This window comes from Schistocerca piceifrons, chromosome 8, assembly GCF_021461385.2.
Source record: "Schistocerca piceifrons isolate TAMUIC-IGC-003096 chromosome 8, iqSchPice1.1, whole genome shotgun sequence".
NCBI lineage: Eukaryota > Metazoa > Arthropoda > Insecta > Orthoptera > Acrididae > Schistocerca > Schistocerca piceifrons.
The window spans coordinates 36,800,326-36,817,590 of record NC_060145.1 but is presented as its reverse complement, the minus strand read 5'-3'; the positions used below and the strand labels follow the sequence as shown (position 1 = coordinate 36,817,590).

General features: G+C 41.5%; 1 protein-coding gene across 1 annotated transcript; it reads left to right on the top strand.

The window, feature by feature from the left end:
* The first annotated feature begins 446 nt into the window (after window positions 1-446).
* LOC124711951 lies at window positions 447-10,274 on the top strand. The gene is made up of 2 exons (XM_047242220.1): window positions 447-512; window positions 9,751-10,274. Exons 1-2 carry the CDS (start codon window positions 504-506, stop codon window positions 10,114-10,116), a joined length of 375 nt encoding a protein of 124 aa, XP_047098176.1. The 5' UTR covers window positions 447-503; the 3' UTR covers window positions 10,117-10,274.
* Window positions 10,275-17,265: the final 6,991 nt, after the last annotated feature.

The window sequence follows — 17,265 nt, the reverse complement described above, 5'->3', positions numbered from 1 at the left end:
CGGTTCAACCCCTAGACGAGTTTGGGCCAAGACATTTGGACGAAGAGGAACCGCATGTGAGCCTGAAAATCTATGGCATACTATCTCACACCACACCACAAAATTATCATCCATACACACATCGTACAGATGTGAACATTATTACTGTGCCTCGCCACCTCCCTATTGACACACACATTATATAGTTCTTCTTTCTGCGATGCGGCAGTAGAGTGTATGGCGTCCGTCAGTTATACCGCTCAGATTTCGGCCTAAGCAACGAGTACCGGTATGCGGAAACGCGGGAACTGACTCCGTACCGGGAAGCGGGGAAGGCGGAAAGTGAAGCACACAATGGCAACAACTGCACGCTTCCCCTCCAGCCCTTGAATTGGGGCAATGAATCAGCATTCTGAGGCCAGTACAAGCGGCCGAATGAGTATAAAAGAGCAGACGTCTCCAGAGGAAGGCACACACCGTGATCCAACACGTTCCTAGCCGACACACAATTTCAGCAAGCCAATATGAAAGCCGTAAGTATGCGACGGTTTGTTGTTACTAACCTTCAGCTGAAAGATTCCCTCTGCTTTTTTCTACGTATTTAGTCCTTCTGATCGCATTTCACCTTTTTTTTAAATTTATATACACATCATTTATCTGGGCATTCACAAAGTGTGGGTTTGCCGGCATTTGGGAGCTCCACCATTAGGCGCGTAATGGGGATTCCTAGGAACATAGCTGCCTAATAGGGGAAGGAAGCTAGTGTGTACTTCATGTGCATACCGGGTGGAGTCATTCCGGATGCGGAAAGGCTGATTCCGGATGCCATGAAGAGTACAGGGAGCAGCCAACTGCAGGTGGTGGCTCGTTACCAATGACGTATGTCGCTTTGGATCGGAGGAGATTCTCTCTGGTTCTGGGCGGCTAGCGGAAATGGAAAGGACTGCCAGTCTTGCTTGCGAGATTAAGGCGGATCTCACCGATCTGCAGCATCGTCTATAAAACCGACTGTGGTCCTTCGGTGCAGAGCTGAGTGGAGGGTCTGAATCAGAGGCTCAGGCGGTTATGTGACCGTGTAGGCAGCTGATTCCTAGACTTGCGCCGTCGGGTGGTTGGTTTCCAGGTTCCGCTTAATAGGTCAGGAGTCCACTACACACAGGAAACGGCTACATGGGTAGCGGGGACTTTATGGAAGGGACTGGGTGGTTGTTTAGGTTAGAGGGCCTCAGGGAACCACAGAAAGAGCGTCCATCTCAAAGTGGGCAGGTAAAACACAGTACGTTAGTTGTAGAAACGATCGGTATTGTAATTGTAAATTGTCGTAGCTGTGTTGGGAAAGAACCAGAGCTCCACGCCCTAATAGAAAGCACTGAATTTCAAATAGTTATAGGTACAGAAAACCTCGCTAAAGCCGGAAATAAACTCAGCAGAAATTTTTTTTATAACAATCTAACAGTGTACAGAAAGGATAGATTAAATGCAATTTGTGGCGGAGTATTTATTGCTGTCAGAAGATGTTCTCCTTGTAGTGACATAGTATGGGTGGAGGTTATACTTGACAATCGGAATAAACTATTAACTGGGTTGTTTTACCGACCCTCCGACTCAGAAGCTATAGTTGCTGAACAGTTCAGAGAAAACTTGAGTCTCATTTCAAATAGGTACACCACTCTTACAATTATAGTTGGAGGTGACTTTAATCTACCCTCGATATGCTGAAAAAATTAAACATTTAAAGCCGGCGGCAGGCATAAAACCTCATCCAAAATTGTACTGAATGCTTTCTCATAAAATTATTTTGAACAATTAGTTCATGAGCCCACTCGAAGCGAAAATGATTGCGAAAGCATATTTGACTTCTTAGCAACAAATAATCATACACAAATAGTGGATATCTTGACGAAAACAGGGATTAGCGAAATATGCCAGTAGCTGCTAGGCTGAATACCGTAACTCCTACAAACATAAAAAAGAAACGCAAAGTATATCTATTTTAAAAATATGATAATAATGATCTTAACGCCTTATTAAGAGACAGTCTGACCATGTAAGCGTAGAAAAGTTGTGGAATGAATTCAAAGAGATAGTATCGACAGTAATTGAGAGATATATACCACATAAATTAATAAGTGATGGTACTGATTCCTCACGGTACACAAAGCGGATCAGATCGCTGTAAGTTCGAAATATAGTGCGTACTTCAATGTGCCTCCCACCATGAACCATGGACCTTGCCGTTGGTGGGGAGGCTTGCGTGCCTCAACGATACAAATAGCCGTACCGTAGGTGCAACCACAACGGAGGGGTATCTTTTGAGAGGCCAGACAAACATGTGGTTCCTGAAGAGGGGCAGCAGCCTTTTCAGTAGTTGCAGGGGCAACGGTCTGGATGATTGACTGATCTGGCCTTGTAACACTAACCAAAACGGCCTTGCTGTTGTGGTACTGCGAACGGCTGAAAGCAAGGGGAAACTACAGCCGTAATTTTTCCCAAGGGCATAAAGCTTTACTCTATGGTTAAATGATGATGGCGTCCTCTTGGGTAAAATATTCCGGTGGTAAAATAGTCCCCCATTCGATCCTCCGGGCGGGGACTACTCAAGAGGACGTTGTTATCAGGAGAAAGAAAACTGGCATTCCACGGATCGGAGCGTGGAATGTCAGATCCCTTAATCGGGCAGGTAGGTTAGAAAATTTAAAAAGGGAAATGGATACGTTAAAGTTAGATATTGTGGGAATTGGTGAAGTTCGGTGGCAGGAGGAGCAAGATTTCTGGTCAGGTGAATACAGGGTTATAAGTACAGAATCAAATAGGGGTAATGCAGGAGTAGGTTTAATAATGAATAAAAAAATAGGAGTGCGGGTAAGCTACTACAGACAGCATAGTGAACGTATTATAGTGGCCAAGATAGACACGAAGCCCATGCCTACTACAGTAGTACAAGTTTATATGCCAACTAGCTCTGCAGATGACGAAGAAATTGAAGAAATGTGTGATGAGATTAAAGAAATTATACAGGTAGTGAAGGGAGGCGAAAATTTAATAGTCATGGGTGACTGGAATTCGACAGTAGGAAAAGGGAGAGAAGGAAACATAGATGGTGAATATGGATTGGAGCTAAGAAATGAAAGAGGAAGCCGTCTGGTAAAATTTTGCACAGAGCATAACTTAATCATAGCTAACACTTAGTTCAAGAATCATAAAAGAAGGTTGTATACATGGAAGAATCCTGGAGATACTAAAAGGCATCAGATAGATTATATATTGGTAAGACTGAGATTTCGGAACTAGGTTTTAAATTGTAGGACATTTCCAGGGGCAGATGTGGACTCTGTCCTCAAACTATTGGTTATGACCTGTAGATTAAAACTGAAAAATTGCAAAAAGGTGGTAATTTAAGGAGATGGGACCTGGATAAACTGACTAGACCAGAGGTTGTACAGAGTTTCAGGGACAGCATAAGGGAACAATTGACAGTAATGGGGGAAAGAAATACAGTAGAAGAAGAATGGGTAGCTTTGAGGAATGAAATAGTGAAGGAAGCAGAGGACCAAGTAGGTAAAAACATGAGGCTAGTACAAATCCTTGGGTAACAGAAGAGATACTGAATTTAATTGATGAAAGAAGAAAATACAAAAATGCAGTAAATGAAGCAGGCAAAAAGGAATACAAACGTCTCAAAAAAGAAATCGACGGGAAGTGCAAAATGGCTAAGCAGGGATGGGTAGAGGACAAATGTAAGGATGTAGAGGCGCATATCACTAGGGGTAAGATAGATACAGCCTACAGGAAAATTAAAGAGACACTTGGAGAAAAGAGAGCCACTTGTATGAATATCAAGAGCTCAGATGGAAACCCAGTTCTAAGCAAAGAAGGGAAAGCAGAAAGGTGGAAGGAGTATAAAGAGGGTCTATACAAGGGCGATGTACTAGAGGACAATATTATGGAAATGGAAGAGGATGTGGATGAAGATGAAATGGGAGATACGATACTGCGTGAAGAGTTTGACAGAGTTCTGAAAGACCTGAGTCGAAACAAGGCCCCGGGAGTAGACAACTTTCCATTAGAACTACTGACGGCCTTGGGAGAGCCAGTCCTGACAAAACTCTACCATCTGGTGAGCAAGATGTACGAGACAGGCGAAATACCCTCAGACTTCAAGAAGAATATAATAATTCTAACCCCAAAGAAAGCAGGTGTTGACAGATGTGAAAATTACCGAACTATCAGTTTAATAAGCCACAGCTGCAAAATACTAACGCGAATTATTTACAGACGAATGGGAAAACTGGTGAAGCCGACGTCGGGGAAGATCAGTTTGGATTCCTTTGAAATGTTGGAACACGTGAGGCAATACTGACCTTACGACTTATCTTAGAAGAAAGATTAAGGAAAGGCAAACCTACGTTTCTAGCATTTGTAGACTTAGAGAAAGTTTTTGACAATGTTGACTGGAATACTCTCTTTCTAATTCTAAAGGTGGCAGGGGTAAAATACAGGGAGCGAAAGGCTACTTACAATTTGTACAGAAACCAGATGGCAGTTATAAGAGTCAAGGGGCATGAAAGGGAAGCAGTGGTTGGGAAGGGAGTGAGACAGGATTGTAGCCTCTCCCCGATGTTATTCAATCTTTATATTGAGCAAGCAGTAAAGGAAACAAAAGAAAAATTTGGAGTAGGTATTAAAATCCAGGGAGAAGAAATAAAAACTTTGAGGTTCGCCGATGACATTGTAATTCTGTCAGAGACAGCAAAGGACTTGGAAGAGCAGTTGAACGGAATGGACAGTGTCTTGAAAGGAGGATAAAAGATAATCATCAACAAAAGTAAAACGAGGATAATGGAATGTAGTCGAATTAAGTCGGGTGATGCTGAGGGAATTAGATTACGAAATGAGACACTTAAAGTAGTAAAGGAGGTTTGCTATTTGGGGAGCAAAATAACTGATGATGGTCGAAGTAGAGAGGATATAAAATGTAGACTAACAATGGCAAGGACAGCGTTTCTGAAGAAGAGAAATTTGTTAACATCGAGTATAGATTTAAGTGTCAGGAAGTCATTTCTGAAAGTATTTGTATGGAGTGTAGCCATGTATGGAAGTGAAACATGGACAATAAATAGTTTGGACAAGAAGAGAATAGAAGCTTTCGAAATGTTGTGCTACAAAAGAATGTTGAAGAGTAGGTGGGTAGATCACGTAACTAATGAGGAGGTATTGAAAAGAATTGGGGAGAAGAGATGTTTGTGGCACAACTTGACTAGATGAAGGGACCGGTTGTTAGGACATGTTCTGATGTTCTGAGGCATCAAGGGATCAGAAATTTAGCATTGGAGGGCAGCGTGGAGGATAAAAATCGTAGAGGGAGACCAAGAGATGAAAACAATAAGCAGATTCAGAAGGATGTAGGTTGCAGTAGGTATTGGGAGATGAAAGAACTTGCACAGGATAGATTAGCATGGAGAGCTGCATCAAACCAGACTCAGGACTGAAAACCACAACAACAACAACTTCGATGTGAGATGCTTTCAATAATTCTCACAACGAAACTCTGTCTTGAAATCCGGCAGAAAACCCAAAGAGATTCTGGTCATACATAAAGCACACCTGTGCAAAACGCAATCAATATCATCACTGCGCGATAACAACCTTGAAGTCACCGACGCCAGTGCCACTAAAGCAGAGTTATTAAACACGATTTTCCGAAACTCTTTCACCAAAAAAAACTAAGTAAATATTCCTGATTTCCAGTGAAGAACATCTGCCATGGGGACGAACCACTGAAGACAGTTCTGCTCCAGTCAATGAGATTCAAGGTCGAAGATCTGTCTGGAGACGTTCCGGACAGCGGTGGAGTAGCAACTTGACTGTCGCCTGCTACGCGGCCCTAAAACCAGAGCTAATGGTGTGGCGTAGCATTCCTTTTGGTAGCAGGACCCCTTTTGGTGTCATCCGCAGCACCCTTAGAGCACAACTTTACGTCCCCGATATCCTGCTCCTCTCTTTGTTAGCCCTCGAGGGCACCGAACCTGAGCTTACTTTTCAGCAAGATAATGCCCACCCGCACTCATAGAGAGTTTCTAATGCTTCTTTTCTTGCTTGCCAAACCCGACCTTCGCCAGGAAGGCCACAGATTTCATCCCCAGTTGAGAAAGTTACAGGTATTAAGGGTAGACCCTCCAACTGGCTTGAGGTTTTGACGACCTAACCCGATAACTTGACAGAATTAGGGCACGATATCCTTTAGGAGGATATCCCAAAACTGTATCAATAAGTGCCAAGCCAGAGGTCGACCAAAGCGTAGTCGACTGCTCAACTTCTGTAGTTTTATCTCTTGAAGCAATCTTTTTTTTTTCTGAAATGGTAATCATTTGTTTGTCTCTACGTGTACATAACATCTTCCAATTTCCGCCTGATTTGGATAATAGCTTCGAGTTGATCCTTCTCTTTTTTCCATAGGGTGTACGAATTTAGGATAGACGCTGAAGTATGCGAAGATTTATTCATATTATTTACGAAACATTCTGACAATGCGAATAAAAGCAAATACAAACTAAAACAGAAAAAGTTAAATAACGCAATCTAAGCAACAATAGACTCCTTTGGGTACATTCTCGGAGCACAGGCCACAACTGGTAAGAATTACTGTGCGGCTCACAGTTATAGTAAAATGGTTCAAGTGGCTCTGAGCACTATGGGACTTCACATCTTAGGTCATCAGTCCCATAGAACTTAGAACTACTTAAACCTAACTAACCTAAGGACATCACACACATCCATGCCCGCAACAGGATTCGAATCTGCGACCGTAGCAGTCGCGCGGTTTCAGACTGAAGCGCTTAGAACCGCTCGGCCACTGCGGCTGGCGCAGTTATAGACGTCCACAGTTCTAATCTGACAAAAACCTTAAGAAATTAGTGTATTTATTCTTATCGCTAATATCGGAACGGACCCAGTCTTCCTCCTAGAGATGGTGCAGTACTAGACAAGCAGCAGCAATTATCGCATTCCATCTGTGAAAGCAAGTGAATGGGACAGAACACCTAGTGCAATTCACCGTTACTTTTGCCACATACTTTAAACGATTTGTGTTGCATACACACCTCATACAGATTGTGCAGATAAGATAGGCAGCAGTGAACAAGAATTACATCACTATATATAATTATAATACACCGTCTTTGAATGAAAATGAAAAGTACTAAATATGTAGTACATCTGCAGCTATACTGCGAAACCACCTTATCGTGTGTGGCAGAAGGTTCTTTCTGAACCAGCCTCACTTCTGCCTTTCCCCGTTCCAGCCACATACACTTCGCTGGAAGAACGACTGTCGGTAGGCCTCCATGTGGAACTATAATAGAAGGTAGCGATAAACTGGGGATTTGCCGGTACGACCATTTCACTAGTGCACCGCGAATATCAGGAAACCGGTAAAACATCAAATCTCCGACATAGCTGCGGCCGGAAAAACACTCTGCAAGCACAGGGCCAATGACGACTGAAGGGAATCGCTCAACGTGACTGAAGGGCAACCCTTCCGCAAATTGCTGCAGATTTGAATGCTGGGCCATCAATAAGTGTCAGCGCGCGAACCATTCAACGGAGCATCTCCGATTAGGGCATTCGGAGCCGAAAGCCCACTCGTGTACCTTTGATGACCGCACGACAGAGAGCTGTACGCATCGCCTAGGCCAATCTACACCTCCGTTCGACTGTTGATGACTGGGAATGTATTGCCTGGTTGGACGAGTCTCGTTTCAGATTTTATCGTGCTGATGAATGTATACTTCTGTGAAGACAACCTCATGAATCCGTCGAACCTGCATGTCAGCAGGGACCTGTTAAAGCTGGTGGAGTGTCTATAATGGCGTGGGGCTTGTGCAGTTGGAGTGATATGGGATCCCTGACATTTGACACGTAGGTAAGCATCCTGCCTGACCACCTGCAACCATTAATGTCCACTGTGCGTTCCGACGGACTTGGCCAATTCCAGCAGGCCAATGCGACACCTCACATGTCCAGAATTACTACAGATTGGCTCGAGGGACACTCCTCTGAGTTGAAACACCTCGGTTGTCAACCAGACTCCCCAGACACGAACATATTTTTGTTGCCTTGCAACGTGCTGTTCAGAAGAGATCCGCAACCCCTCGTTGTCTTATGGATTTACAGACACCCCTGCAGAATTTATGGTGTCGGTTCCCTCCAGCGTTACTTCAGACGTTAGTCCAGTCCATGCCACGTCGTATTGTGGCCTTTCTGTGTGCTCGTGGGGGCTCTACGCGATGTTAGATAGATTTACCAGTTTCTTTGGCTCTCCGAGTATATTTCTGAAACGCAAAACGTGGTTAGAAGAAAGTGAACATTAGTACGGTGTCCCAGAACGTCCAAAAGTTACTGTGATATGATTTTATTCTCAGAGATTTAGATTCGGTCATGAGACTGAATTCAGGTCACAGGTCTGCACTACATCAAGTTAAAGGAATATGTTTCTTGGGGTCGCTAAAGTAACTGTTTTCAGTTCAAAGTTTTACATATAAACAGTCGCAACATATGGTGCAAATGAAAACGTTTAAATAAGTGTCTTTTACTTTATATGGTGTTAATCCTTGATTTAAAGATGATCTCTTCACTTAAACGGATTGCTGGAGAACATACACTCATTAGAAAAGCCATTGATGGTTGCATTATGCATTTCTTTAAATGCATTGTAGCTTCGAGATATTGTTCATGAGAAAAAACCAGACACAGTTAGAATTTTCACTGAGTTGTATTACTACATGGTGGACGGCTATGTAAACGTAGATTGACACTTGATGGAATGCTCTGGTAGGGAACGATAGGACAGTAATTTCCACTATGCATTTCAAATGAAAGGATTCACTGAGGCAGTCAATAGAACCGTACCAGGCTGACGGGACCTTAGAGCCACGATGTCTCGAGAAGAGAGCTTTGGCATTGCCGTCATCGTCTTTTAAAATTATGAATTACCTTACTTTATCTGCACTCTCTCAACTGAACAGCTGTGAACTTTTCGTTTTTGTACCTTCTTAGACTGTATTCGATTCTCTTGCTTTGCTTTTTGTGATACGCACAGAAGGCCCATGAAAGCTTCGATATTTTTTTCTATTGAGTGTTCTTGCACAAGGGACGCCACATAGCTCAGAGTGAAAACAAATTTATGTTTTGCTACTCTTGGACAGAATATGCATTGTCTACAAATAAGGACGTAAATGAATGAACCAATTTCCATGAAATAACTTTTTCAACTGTGGAAAATTTTATCTCTCTTGAAGGAGAATATTACATTTGTATTTGATGTTATTTGTTATTTAGAAATAAGTAACTTAATACAACGAATAACTCTATATATATATATATATATATATATATATATATTCTCTGGCAAGTAAATGTTATCGTTTCGAAATGTTCAGAAGAAACTTGCCCTGTTGTTCCAACTTTTGATCAATTTACCATGCAAATTCTTTGCTGATCATACTTTCTGACGTTTTCATTTGCAGTAATAAACTTTATCACTGGCAATTCCTTAACTCTGATATTATAGTACGACTTTTAGTGTCGCAGATAGTATATCATAACGTTACTTTGACCTCTCCAATAATTGTGGTAAGGTGAAGTGACTTTGAGCTCACATTGCGTCTAGTATGGCCAGACCAAATTCTGACCGTGACCCCACCTAGCGTTCCGTCCCTTCTTCACTGATATCTGGTGTGAGTCGGCTTTAAGCCTTTACCCGTTGTTCCGCAGGTGCTCGCCGTGGTGGTCCTGGGCGCAGCAGCCGCCGGCTTTGCTACTGCAGTGCCCACCAATCCCAGCACCGGCAGTACCGGCCAGCAGCGCCAGCAACATCAGCCTAACGAGAGACGCGATATCGGAGTGGGGGATGTGAACTTCGGCGATAAGAGCTTCAACCCCAACGTCAATGTAAATAACAAGCATTATCCTTCACCAGGTGCATCGAGCGACTCTGGAGTGGGTAGGGTGAACTTCGGCGTTGGCAGCTTCAACCCCAACGTCAATGTAAACAACACTGCCTACCCCCCTGCTCACGTACCCATCGGAACCTACCACCCTCTGCCCTGTAACAAGCAGCGAACTCCCGTCTGTCAATAAACTCAGCTATATCTAATGCCGTGACGTCGACCCCTGTGCTGTTGTCCCCTCTGCTTACAGTAGTAAGTTCACATATCCTTGTATAATATATTCCGGATTTACCTATCTGCAGGCATGTATGTACTTTGTGTGAATAAAATTGTGTCTGTGCCTTTATAGTGAAAGAGTTTTCATTGAATTCGTGTTTAAGATGACATCCATTATTTTTCTCGACTTTTTGCAGAACCACGTAATCTGATCTTAATAGAGGAGTAACACTCAATGCTGTAACTACACAGCCATGAAAAACCATCACCAGTCTTGCTTTGCACGACCAGACTGGGAAAGACGGTAAACACAATCAATGCGCTTGTATACTTGTATATAGTACTCACAGCCACATGTAGGTACATAAACAGGGTGAGAGACAGAGAGAAGAAAGGTAAGAGGTGCAAAAAGCAGAGAATGAGAGTTGCAGAACAAGAAAAGAATGGATAACGCAAAGCGAGAGAGAGGGAGGTAAGAAAGAAAGATAGACAGTGGAGCGGTCAAATGACAGCGCTGGCCAGAGTGAGAGAGAAAAATAGTGTGAGGTAGATTCACAGGGCTACATCGATATGGAACGAAAAACATGAAGAAACAGAAGGGAGAAGTGGTTAGTGGGAGGGTGGGAAATGGATCGGGAAGGAGAGTAACAAGTAGGAGGGAACAGAGACAGGGAGAAAAATACAAGGAGAATGTAAGGCATTGCATCTTTGTGCAGACATTCAAAGATCGTAAACTAAGAGACTGGTGGGCCAAGTTTATCCCTCCCACAGAAATCACCAAATTCACATGAGCGTCATCGTTTACTTGTAATCATCTCGATGTACATACCTTCCAATACACTGAATATTTCAGCACCTCGAGAAATACTTTGGAATTCAGTGCTATGTTTCATTTTAGGTTTTATATGGTAATAAAACAACTGCTCAGATATCAATGTCTTGTATTATGTGTGAATCGAACGATAGTGCGGTTTTAAGCTGACTATCCTTGGTAATATATTTAAAACAATAGTTTATCGTCATATACTACTGACGGCGGAGTTCCAGAGGTGGGGGGTGGGGGTGATCAATTGAATGGAAACTGAAAGCTATAAATTTATTTGCCGGGAAATCGCACCAGATTTTATCGCAAAATGTTAAGCACATACGTACAAGAAGCTATTAATCCAAAGATCAACATATAACCTCTTTTTCTTTAAATCACTTTAAAAATTCAATATTATAACAGGAGCTGCAGAAAGCGATTTAACCTACGGTTACAAATATTTCTCTTTTTAGTCAAAATATCATTAGCTAACAATTTTTAAATTCCTGATGAAAATTCAGAAACCAGGAATCAGAATACAATGCAGTTTATAGACCATCAACATTTGGCAACACTGCGCCGAAGGCGACGTATTGCATTTGGAAAAAAGTACACTTACAAAATTTTATTCAACTTACGTTCACAATATCGAAACAGTTTATTTAACAAACACACAAGAACATTAAAGGAAAACGCAAGGATTGATGAACTAAAAGCTAATAATTAAATAGTAGTCTTTGTCATTCAATTATAATTGTGCAAGGGGTCCGACTTGATGTTTATTAAATTTAAAATTCAACTAAATGGGTCGAGAACTGTTCGACATCTTTTTATACGTAAATGAAATATGTAGTCTATGTATTTTCGAACTGAATTGGTCAAGAACTTTTCCTGATTTTTACTGATAACTTTTTCACATCCTTTGTCCGTCTTAACGTTCATTAGAGTACGGTGCACAAATCTGAAATGAATCAGTTAAGTACTTTTGGAGATTTTTGGAAACAATGATAAACAACAACTTGTGCTATATAGTAGTATGGGTTACTCATCAATGACGTACAATAGATAAAACATGAATCTGCACAACACACAGAGGACACGTGACACACCAGTACAATAAGACAATTGACTTCATAACATTAGACGTGCTTCAAGCGGATTCAAAAAACTTAAAGATCTTATTAAGTGTGAGGGCACTCTGTGCATTGATATTTATTCAACGAATGCTGGCGATTTTATAAAGTCCTTGGTGACTGGAAGACCACAGAGTTATGCAATGTGACAGCTGAGAAACTAGGACTCAGAAACACTTCCACATTCAGTAGTGCAGTATTTAGTACCTAGCTCCATGTATATTTCATTCATCACTAAACACATAATGGATGTTGCAATCAGAGATACAAGAAATCAATACAAGAATTCATTGAATTTCACCGCTGAAAGATCTCAGTTGACAGTTGGTGCCACTTAGCATCTGACCAATTAATTATTGGTCCACGACTTCCCACACGTTTCACACATAAAACAAATATAAAGTTAACGTTCCAAGTTAGTGAACCACACTTCACTGTGAAAGCACTCGCATATTAGCCGAATCCTGTTTCCCTAGGCATGGTACCAACTAGAAACACATAAGGTGTCCGACCGGTGGCCCAAACAGAAGGCAAATATTATAAATAGTACTTCAAGCGGTGAACATACAAAGAAAACCAAGTACCACCAATCACAAATCACACGTCAATGCGAAAACACTGGCAAGCCATCGAAAATTACTGTCTGAAAACGTGATACCAAATTAACTAGACGCACATGCTCTACTAAACCGACTGCGAAACCACGCAGACGTCAGCTTGGCAGTACGTACAAGAGAAAGCAAACACTAACGACAACTCATTGCATACAACAACTCTAGCCGAAGTGGGCAACCTTACCAACGGAGAACTACTCATTCCGCTTCTTACAAGCGAAACTCCCCATCTCAACCCCCTTCAAGTTTAGTGGTAACATGGCCCAGTGAACAGCACGTCACGAACTGAACACAGATCAAGCGTTAAAACAGGAAGAAGGTGTACTGAACTGTGAAAAACAGCAAAACAGAAACATTGAACGGTCCAAGGACAGCCTGAAAAATGAGCTGTGTGTTGGGTAAGTGGTCACCGTGTTGGACTACCCAGTGGACCAGCCGTGTTTCCAAGCTTCCACGTGCCGTTAATGGGTGTGAACTTTTTTCTTTCACAAGGTTATGAACTGTCCTGTCCTGTCATTGAAATGTTTGTTCTCTTTCTGTAGTTTGGCCGTTGTCATACAATACATTTGTTATAGAAAAGGAGTCATGTGGTAGGCATACGTTACTGTCGCATGAAAATGTCATGACTAGTGAGAACAGGCGAGATACCACATTGTCGTCTCACAGAAATGATAACAACATATAAATGGATGTAACCTACGTTACAACAAAGGAATTCATGAGTCAAGACTTCCAACACGGAACACAGTTTCAAAAACGTTATAATATATATTTTGACAGAGCACGGAGAAGCTGACTGATTGTGAAAGAGTTACGTTCATTAGTTGGAGCTTATGTGATAAGCTATCACGTTTTCATCATTTCCTTGGGAGTTATCACAGGCACATTCATAAGAACACCCTTATCGGGCAAGAAGTGAGAAAATCACATTCACATACGAGTCGTTCAAAATAGGTGCGTCCGTAAGAGATTCCTATCAAATGGCATATGTGCTGTCACTAATGCCGTTTATAAAACACCAGAATTGTTTTCCGTTGGAGGATTCGGCTGAGTTGTGAACTTGTCATGAAATGTTTACGGTTTCCATTCGAAAGCCACTTCCTTTCGGCTGCTAATGGGGTAGTTGTGCACAATCAACCGTCATTGTAGGTCTCCACCTTACACCTGGCTTTTGTAAACGGATCTTACTCCACGACGCAGACACAAATTTGAATAAAGCGAAAAAAAAAAAAATTGGCACGAGAAAGGTTTTATCGCTACTCGCACGCTTGGGTCCCCTACACCGTAACCACTTAACCACGACTCCATCGCTGTTACAGGCTGCTCTACATTTGCACTTCTTCTCGTTTGACTGTTCACGTTCTCTATCTTGCATTTCTTTTCACAGTTCAGTACCCCTTCTTCCTATTTCCATGCTTGATCTGTGTTCAAATTTTCTTGGGCTGTTCACTGGACCACCTTACCATTAAATTTGATGGGCGTGCGATGGGGAGTTTCCCTTGTTAGTACAACACTGAACAACGTACTACACAATTCTGCTGTACATGGCGGCGCCATGAGATGCTGTCACATCTACTTAGGGTGAAACCGTTTGTTCAGTTTTCGAACTGTTTATCATCTACGCTTCTACTTGTTATAATCAATGAAAAACACGCTATGTCCAAAATTTCAGCTCAACCGAACAACTACAAAACGACCCTCATCGACCGCGAGATTTTGAATTTTTACTGTGTGAATTTTGCTACGCAGTTTCTCATTATCATTATTATTAAGTAAAGTTTTACTATTAAGGATACTTATTTGTAAAACTCCAGCTTTAATACTTTTGTCCACATCTTAACATATAATACATGCCATTATTTTATTACTAGTGAAACATTAGTAGTGTTAATAACAATGGCTGTAATAGCTAGGTGGGAGTGAAAGTGCATCTTCCTTTTACTGCTTTGGAGAATACTGCAGCCTAGCCCTAAACGCTTAAAACAAAACAAAAAAAGAGATAACTGCGGTACCGTCAGTGAAATTCGTGGTGATAGTTACATCCGATCGTCTGATTTTAAATTTCGTGCTGCACTGCCACGGAAAGTTGTTCCCCGTGCCCAAAGGTGTTAAAAAACAAAATCGATTGGCAGTATTGGCTCTGAGCACTACTGGACTGAACTTCTAAGGTCATCAGTCCCCTTGAACTTAGAACTAGTTAAACCTAACTAACCTAAGAACATCACACACATCCATGCCAGAGGTTGGATTCAAACGTACGACCGTAGCGGTCGCGCGGGTCCAAACAGTAGCGCTTAGAACCGCTCGGCCACTCCCACCGGCCATGGATTAGTTGTTGGGCTTCCCTGAAATCCTAACAGCTTCCGGAGGAGATGGAATCAACGCTTTTCACCAGGCATCAGAAAGGTGGGGTACGGGTGACTAAATTCAGGAACTTTGCAGTGATACAGCAGCAAGTGATATTGGATGAGTAAATTGTAGCACTACCAGTATTTAGCAATTGTTCACGTAAGACTTGTTACACCTCTCTCGTCATCATCACATTTCTGAATTGGTCTTGAGGACTTATCTCATCTTACTGATGAAGACAATTTCCGGCCCATACACGATCTTTTCAAGAACTGTAGAGTAATTTGGTCGAAAGACGACAAGAAAATTGGCTTAACCTGTACCAATGAAGGACCTGATGACTTACGGTGTATTTGTCTCGGTTTTCTATAAAACCAAGTTCACTCGGCAAAACAACAGCTGGATAATCTCCCTTGACGGTATTTTGAAGAATGGGATACCATTTCGCATTCCAGAGCTGTACGTTATTCTAGGTGGATGGCTCAGGCCATATATACATTCGTTACATGTGTGTCAACATTAGTTTCTCTTATCTGCCATGTATAAGAACTCATTAACAAATATATTTATTTTTCTTGGACACGTGGACGTCAGTGCATCGTTTCAGTCAGTAGAAGCAATTAAGACATATTACCATAATTTCGTATCTAGGAGTAACTGATAAATTATAGCGATATTGATTCAGTAATCAGTAAGGTAGATGCAAAAAAACGCTAAAACCGCTTCTGGTACTTAGGTGCAGAAACTGTCGCCCTAGCTTTGTTGGATGGCAATGCTCCAAAGAAACTCAGGGCAGTTATAGCCACAGCTATCTTGGAAATACAAAAAAATGACTAAGATTAAGAAAAAAAGTCAAGTGGCAAGGAGCAATATACACAAAAGTTATCTTTCTTCTCTTACAAATATTGACTATCAACTTTTTTAACCCATGTCACAAAAATTTCTTCATAAAATTTTCGATCAAGACCGATTTTCTCTACAAAGGCCCTCCAACGAGAAAAGATGAGTCCCGTTAAAGAAATTAAAAAACTTAAGAAGATGCTTCTTATGAATAACTTTTCAGTAATCGGTGCCGAACTCATTCAGGACTACACTAACATTCTCACAAAGGACGAAAGTGGGAAACGATTCGTTATAGACATTGTTGTTGGAGACCGTACATGATACCCAGTTGCCAGTAAATCTCTAAGGAAGAAATAATATCCAGTGTTTATTCAATGAAACCATCTTCTGGTTCTACAGAAATGAATGTTGTAAAACGATTATTGTAAGTAAAAAGTGTTTCAGACTGAAAATGTGTGCATTATAGAATGTAAACTTGAAATTTCTTAAATTTTCTGTGTTGTTTTTGAGTTCCTTGAATGGCCTTTTGAGTCATATGAGGCAAAATGAATTAAAGCAACTGCTGGGTTTGCCTGAATGTGTGACTATTACATTAACTTTCAAAAATTTGCATTTAGTTAAAGGTCAGTAGTTTCTACATTCGTGACTTCAGGTCTTAGCAATTCAGGGAGGAAAATTCACTATCACAACCGCCAGAGAAGGACGATTCTGTCGGACAGTTTCCCTGTACTGCACGCCAAGAGTGAGAAGAGTCAGTATCCGACCCGCTACCAGTAGAAAGAGACGAAAACAGCCACCTGACAGCGACACTTTAGAGCTTGTATGGTGCTGTAGGTGGCGGGACTTTAAAATCTGGAACCTGCTACTGTCCAGTCTGTAGCGTAGAATAACACAGATCAGTTCCAAACTCGGAAGTCAGCACCAGTCTGCTCCACCTCTTCGACAAAGTTCTCATAACCTGTGGGACTAAACTTTCAGAGCAAGGATTAGTGTTACACAGATATACGTTCTCAAATCTCAGTACTTCAATATACCTCTAATTTTGTTACGATAATTTTTTCCTGGTCGAGAGAATGTGAGATATTGTAAATCAACTTCACCAAGCTATAGCACATGATTGAGTTTAAATTCACATTCCTTTGTGCTGTTATGAGGAGGGATCTGGTAATCAATGCTAATGATCATTAAATGTACCTTAAATAGCTGTGACTCCTTGACACGTCCAATACATAGAAAATCTCATAGTAGAAACCGAACACATCCTTACACGTGAAGAACAACAAAATAATTGTGTAATAAACATAGCACTGACAAGAGAACTAGTAAAAGAAGAAATAAAATGCATAATAAAACAAACACAGCAGACACACAATAAGAAC